Source organism: Nanorana parkeri, unplaced genomic scaffold (genome assembly GCF_000935625.1).
Source record: "Nanorana parkeri isolate BGI_ZX_2015 unplaced genomic scaffold, ASM93562v1 scaffold1901, whole genome shotgun sequence".
Taxonomy (NCBI): Eukaryota; Metazoa; Chordata; class Amphibia; order Anura; family Dicroglossidae; genus Nanorana; species Nanorana parkeri.
Genome location: NW_017308169.1, coordinates 133,872 through 141,239, shown reverse-complemented (window position 1 = coordinate 141,239; position 7,368 = coordinate 133,872). Strand labels below are relative to the sequence as shown.

The window sequence follows — 7,368 nt, the reverse complement described above, 5'->3', positions numbered from 1 at the left end:
TGTAGTAGGTGACCACAGTGCCTCGGTAGAGGGAAGGGAGTAGGTGCCAACAGTGACCAGGTAGAGGGAAGGGAGTAGGTGCCCACAGTGTTCGGGTAGAGGGAAGGGAGTAGGTGCCCACAGTGTCCTGGTAGAGGGAAGGGAGTAGGTGCCCACAGTGACCTGGTAGAGGGATCACCATTGTAAATAATGAGATTCTCCATGTTTAGCGCTGTCATGATATACAAATGGGGCTCAGGTGTGACAGGTGGCACCATTGTAAATATTGAGATTCTCTATGTTCAGCGTTGTCACGATATACAGATAGCGCTCAGGTGTGACTGGGGGCACCATTGTAAATATTGAGATTCTCCATATTCCACGTTGTCACGATATACAGATGGTGCTCAGGTGTGACTGGGGGATAAATAACCATTTTATACAAAACATACATCTCCTCATGTAATCTGTAGTACTGTGAATTGGAAGTTTGTGTGAGGAATGGCGCCATAAACTGAGGTAAATTCCGAGCTGCGTTCTCCATGTCTTGTTCTGGCTCGGGTGAAGCAGTGCTGGGTCACCTCACATACCTGGCACCCCCCTGTGTGTGCACCACATTGTCCCAGCCCACAAGATGTCCGCCTCCATTCCGTACAGCAACACTTTAAATTGTTAAAAATCGGATTTGTCATGTCCTGGAGGTCAGTGACCCCGGCAGACCCGCTCCCTGTCAGCCCGGCCATCTTCCACGGGGCCGCCCGTTCCCCTCCGCCAAACTTCTGCCGACTCTTGTGTATAGGAGGCGGAGAAGGACAGCACTGAGCCCCGACTCCCTCCCCCAGGCCCGCCATTGGCTCTGCTCCCCGCTTTATCCCACACTGCACCGCGTGGCGCGTCATTGAACAGAGCCCATGATGGCGGCGCTGGGTGCGAGTGAAGTGATCGCCCAGCTGGAGAGCGCTGCCAAAGTTTTAATGGTGAGTGAGCTCCGACCTGGGGGGTTGCATGGAGGCTGGCTGTGGGGGAGACTGGTAGCGACTGGTGCCCACAGTGACTAGGGTGGAGGGAAAGGGAGTAGGTGCCCACAGTGACTCCATGGTGGAGGAAAAGGTCCAGGTGCCCACAGTGACCCCGGGGGTGGAGGGAAGGAAGTAGGTGCCCACAGTGACCCCCAGGGTGGAAGGAAGTAGGTGACCACAGTGACCTGGTAGAGGGAAGGGAGTTAGTACCCATAGTGACCTGGTAGAGGGAAGGGAGTAGGTGCCCATAGTGACCTGGTAGAGGGAAGAGAGAAGGTGCCCTTAGTGACCTGGTAAGGGGGAAGAGAGTAGGTGCCCACAGTGTTCTGGTAGAGGGAAGGGAATAGGTGCCGACAGTGACCAGGTAGAGGGAAGGGAGTAGGTGCCCACAGTGTTCTGGTAGAGGGAAGGGAATAGTTGCCGACAGTGACCAGGTAGAGGGAAGGGAGTAGGTGCCCTTAGTGACCTGGGAAGGGAGTAGGTGCCCACAGTGACCTGGTAGAGGGAAGTTAAGTAGGTGCCCATAGTGACCAGGTAGAGGGAAGGGAGTAGGTGCCCACAGTGACCTGGTAGAGGGAAGGGAGTTAGTACCCATAGTGACCTGGTAGAGGGAAGGGAGTAGGTGCCCATAGTGACCTGGTAGAGGGAAGAGAGAAGGTGCCCTTAGTGACCTGGTAAGGGGGAAGAGAGTAGGTGCCCACAGTGTTCTGGTAGAGGGAAGGGAATAGGTGCCGACAGTGACCTGGTAGAGGGAAGGGAGTAGGTGCCCACAGTGTTCTGGTAGAGGGAAGGGAGTAGGTGCCGACAGTGTTCTGGTAGAGGGAATAGAGAAGGTGCCCTTAGTGACCTGGGAAGGGAGTAGGTGCCCACAGTGACCTGGTAGAGGGAAGTTAAGTAGGTGCCCATAGTGACCAGGTAGAGGGAAGGGAGTAGGTGCCCACAGTGTTCTGGTAGAGGGAAGGGAGTAGGTGCCCACAGTGTTCCTGTAGAGGGAAGGGAATAGGTGCCGACAGTGACCTGGTAGAGGGAAGGGAGTAGGTGCCCACAGTGTTCTGGTAGAGGGAAGGGAGTAGGTGCCCACAGTGTTCTGGTAGAGGGAAGGGAGTAGGTGCCCACAGTGACCTGGTAGAGGGAAGGGAGTAGGTACCCACAGTGACCTGGTAGAGGGAAGGGAGTAGGTACCCACAGTGACCTGGTAGAGGGAATAGAGAAGGTGACCTGGGAAGGGAGTAGGTGCCCACAGTGACCTGGTAGATGGAAGTGAAGTAGGTGCCCATAGTGACCAGTTAGAGGGAAGGGAGTAGGTGCCCACAGTGACCTGGTAGAGGGAAGAGAGAAGAGTGTTCTGGTAGAGGGAAGGGAGTAGGTGCCAACAGTGACCAGGTAGAGGGAAGGGAGTAGGTGCCCACAGTGTTCTGGTAGAGGGAAGGGAGTAGGTGCCCACAGTGTTCTGGTAGAGGGAAGGGAATAGGTGCCCACAGTGACCTGGTAGAGGGAAGGGAGTAGGTGCCCACAGTGACCTGGTAGAGGGAAGTGAAGTAGGTGCCCATAGTGACCAGGTAGAGGGAAGGGAGTAGGTGCCCATAGTGACCAGGTAGAGGGAAGGGAGTAGGTGCCCACAGTGACTCCAGGGTGGAGGGAAAGGTCCAGGTGCCCACAGTGACCCCAGGGGTGGAGGGAACAAGGTACGTGCCCAGAGTGACCCCCAAGGTGGAAGGAAGTAGGTGCCCACGGTGACCACCAGGGTAGAAGGAAGTAGGTGACCCCAAGGGTGGAAGGAAGGAAGTAGGTGCTCACAGTGTCCCCCAGGGTGGAAGGAAGTAGGTGCCCACAGTGACCCCCAGGGTGGAAGGAAGGAAGTAGGTGCTCACAGTAACCCCAGGGTGGAAGGAAGGAAGTAGGTGCTCACAGTGACCCCCAGGGTGGAAGGAAGGAAGTAGGTGCCCACAGTGACCCCCAGGGTGGAAGGAAAGAAGTAGGTGACCCCCCAGGGTGGAAGGAAGTAGGTGCTCACAGTGACCCCAGGGTGGAAGGAAGGGAGTGGGTGCCCACAGTGACCCAGGTGGCCTGCTCTGTGATCTGCCCTCCTTTGTGCCACCAGCTGGATCCTGGCACATCATCATCCAGCAGCATACACACCGCTGGGCTATGGCCGGCTCTGCTGCTCTCATGGCAGTTGTGTAGTTTTCAGCCCGGCTGTCTGGGGTACTTCAGATGTACTTAGCTGCTGCCATGCCCATCTATCACCTCCCAGACCAGCCACTGTAACAGGCCGCACACTTCACTGCCCCGGAGACTATGTATTGTCCTAATGCTGCAGATGGCAGATCTAGAAGATGATACAATCAGATTATATAGTGTGTGGTCATCTGTCGTTGCTCAGTTGTACAATAAGTAGCAGAAGACACGTTTGCGCTGATGTGTGTCCCAATGTGGTCCCAGCCGGGTCAGCTACACGGTGTGAATGATTGCACAGATATATGTATGGAGGTGATTAGAGCTCTGCTAGATTGCAGCATAGAGACCTGTTGTATGACCCCTGTAGGTGGCTGAGATGAGATCCGTGCACAGAATCCATTCAGTATAGATATAAATATATAAGCCGGTTGCCTTCGTCCATCAGAGTGCTTTTCTGAGTATGAGCGGACCTAAATTGCTGTGTGCATGGGGACCATTAGAGGTCGGTCGCTGGAGGTTTTCGCTAGGAGATCTGGCCATACACTGTTCTGTTTTTTTTTTTTTGTTCAACTTGTGGGCTGAACGAAATTCGCACAGTGTATGACCGCCTTTTAAAAAAAGAAAAAATCAGCGACATAGCGCAGTAGTGTGGCAAGCTAGCAACTTTGCCAATTACAGGATTGCTGTGCAGAGAAATACTAACCAGCTTCCACAGCACAGCCCCCTCGCCGGTGGAAACACTGCTGGACCACCATACAGAAATCCAAGATTACATCACTACGGGTGTCACTGGGCACATTCTCTGGCTCCTAGAACCAGAAGAAGAAGCTGGTGAAGCAGATCTCCTAGGTGACAGGGGCCTGAAAGACCTCTGAAGTATCTATAAAGAGGACCTGTCACATTAAATTTGCTATTTAATAGGGGGCCCCCTATGCAATAGCAATAATTTTGGTTATTGTAGTTTTTTGCGGTTTCACGGACGCACGCAATTTTAAGACTTTACATGTTTGGTATCATTTTACCCAACGTGACCCCATCTTTTATATTTTACTGAAAAAGTGGGTATTATCTTCTGTTTCTGTGTGCTAAATTTCATTTTAGTGTATTCTATCCTAAAAATACTTGTTTAACCACTTGCTGACCGGGGTGTTTACACCCCCTTCCTGTCCAGGCCATTTTTCAGTATTCAGCGCTGTGGTACTTTGACATTTATTCCGTCATGCCACGCTGTACTGAAATTAATTTTATACCATTGTTTCTGGACAGATAGAGCTTTCTTTTGGTGGTATTTAATCATCACTGAGGTTTTTTATTTTTTACTATATAATGAAAAAGTGCTGAAAATTTTGAAAAAAAACCCTGTTCTCCCTACGTTATGTTAGAAAACATTTATTATTACCCAATTTTTTGGTAAAATATAAAAGTCGGGGTCACGTCGGGTAAATAGACACCAACCATGTCAAGCTTTAAAATTGCACGCACCCGCTAAATCGCAAAAAACTACCATACCCGAAATTGGCCATGGGCGACGCTTTAACAGCTTTTACCGCTCATCAGTTTAGTGTTACCAGTGATTGATGGCCCTAGAATTATTGCTCTCACTGCGACGTTCGCGGCGATATGTAACATGTGCGGCGCAATGGATGTAATCGTCGTTTTCGCACGTAGGCACAAAGCATGCTATGCATTGCATTGTGCAATAGTGTATGCTAAATGCATGGATACTTTACTGCAGTGCTTTGGTGAGAATTGGCCGTTAAAACTGTATATCTACAGTGTGAGATCTAAGGCACTGCGATCTGCATGAGAGAGATTTGGTAATGTAACTGCTGTGCTATTCACTGGTCTACTAGAGAAAGCAAAGCCGTACCTCTACCAGGATGGCCACCTCCACACAGACACGAAGAACAAGGCACTGTAAGTCCGTAATGAGGAAAAATCAGCTGCAGGGAGACCACAGGCAATACTAGTGACTAGTCCTCTACTTGCCTTTCTTTTCTCTTTAAATAAAAATGGAATGGCCTGTTTTTGTAGGCCCCCTCACTGCTTAGTTTTTGGTACGTTTAAAGGAGATTGTACAATCAGATTGGAAGGTGCATGGCTGGCATTACACTACCTCAATGTTTGCTTTACTTGCATGGAGAGTGAGAGAATAAGAATATAATGACACAGAAGACTAAAGCATGTGACACTTTTATAATACACTAAAAGCCTTTGTGGTCCTCCTATTTCTGTGCAGATCAAACTCCTCCCGTTGTGGTGATCCACAATATTTGTTACATTCTGTGAGCTCTTACCATTCTGATGTTAGAATGTTGTTGTTTTTTATGGATTTCTGCAAAGATTAAAAAGTAGCCGGAGGACACATTTAGTACACGTGCAATGTTAAGAATTCAAAGGAATTGGATGTTCAACAGCAACATTATTTTTATAGATGGTTTAATTGGATGTTAGGTTGGTGTGCTTGCCTTTTGTGCCTTGAAATGCCTTGTTATGCTCTTTATTTCTGCAGCTATTGTAAATGAGCAATTCTTCACTCTGTAAATACGTTCTGTCGCTCTTGTTCAATAAGCCAATCGGAATCCATTTACTACAGTTCAGTCAAATAATTTTTGTAGGTTACTGTGTGTTGTATGTCAAGCCCTATTTTTTGCCTTTGCAGTAGAACGGAACGTAGGCAAAGTTTTACTCGCACTGCGGGGGGTGGCGTGGAAGCAGTGCCATTGAATTCAATGTACCGCCACGTCCCCTCCTGCCCCAGAACGCAGGGGGAAGATCGTGGTGGGTTCCAGCAGCTACCGCTCTGGAACGCACCGCTTTCGCTGTGAACAAGCCCTGAAATGACACTAAAGACAGAAGGTAAACTATAAAAATGCATTCATGTACCTTAACTATTAACATAAATGTATCTTATTTGTGTATCACTCGCTGTAGATCCTCAAATTATCTCTGAATTGCTGCTGACCCTGTCCTTCCTTCTGGAGGGTGGCTACTTTTGTTCCCCATGGTCCCTGTGTGTGATGTAAAGTAGTCACCGCTCCAAGCTCACTCCCATGATGCACTACAACCTCAATACAAATGAGTAAACTAACATGAGACTGTAGTCCATCACAGGAGTGAGCTTGGAGCGGTGACTACTTTACAACAAACACAGGGACCATGGGGAAAAAAAGTAGCCACCCTCCAGAAGGAAGGACAGTGTCAGCACCAATTCAGAGATGATTTCAGGATCTACAGAGGACCTGAAAAAAATGTAAGCCTTGCTCTTATTTCTGACATCGGGGCATAGATAATACCCTAAGGAGACAATATTCAGCCTTGTTCTTATTTTCGACATCAGGGCATAGATACTACCCTAAGGAGACAATATCCAGCCTTGTTCTTATTTCAGATATCAGGCCATAGATACTACCCTAAGGAGACAATATCCATCCTTGCTCTTATTTCAGACATCGGGGCATAGATCCTACCCTAAGCAGACAATATCCAGCCTTGTTCTTATTTCAGACATCGGGGCATAGATACTCCCCTAAGGAGACAATATCCAGCCTTGTTCTTATTTCAGACATCGGGGCATGGATACTCCCCTAAGGAGACAATATCCAGCCTTGCTATTATTTCAGATATCAGGGCATAGATACTACCCTAAGGAGACAATATCCAGCCTTGCTCTTATTTCTGATATCAGGGCATAGATACCACCCTAAGGAGACAATATCCAGCCTTGCTCTTATTTCAGATATCAGGGCATAGATACCACCCTAAGGAGACAATATCCAGCCTTGTTCATATTTCAGACATCGGGGCATAGATCCTACCCTGAGGAGACAATAACCAGCCGTGTTCTTATTTCCGACTATCACCATCTTTTTATTCTACCAGGCCTGCGCTTTCAGAAAATATATGGTTTGGGGGGTCTTTTACAAACGCTAGCAACGCAGCAGTGGAAAATCAAACCAATAGGAAAAAATTGCAGAAAATTCAAAAATGGCTTGGACAGCTGATTTGAAAAATGTTCCGGAGGGCTTGGCAGCGAAAGGGTTAAAGGGAACCTGTGGCTGTGCTATGGACATTCAAGCATTTGTATATTCTTACATAGTAAATGAGCCCTGACTGACCTCTGTAGCTGTAGGCACTGTGGAGCAATTCATCTTCCCCTCACCTATGTGCTGTGGGGATGGTAAAGCAATAA

The 7,368-nt window shown here is 48.7% G+C and overlaps 1 protein-coding gene across 1 annotated transcript in view; it reads left to right on the top strand.

Annotated features, from left to right (window-relative positions):
* The first annotated feature begins 839 nt into the window (after positions 1-839).
* The window catches only part of XPO4 (exportin 4), a 104,619-nt gene continuing 98,090 nt past the window's right edge, over positions 840-7,368 (top strand). Inside the window, exon 1 of the mRNA XM_018572013.1 lies at positions 840-956. Coding sequence (XP_018427515.1) covers positions 891-956 — 66 coding nt within the window. The 5' untranslated portion in view covers positions 840-890. The remainder of the gene's footprint in view (positions 957-7,368) is intronic.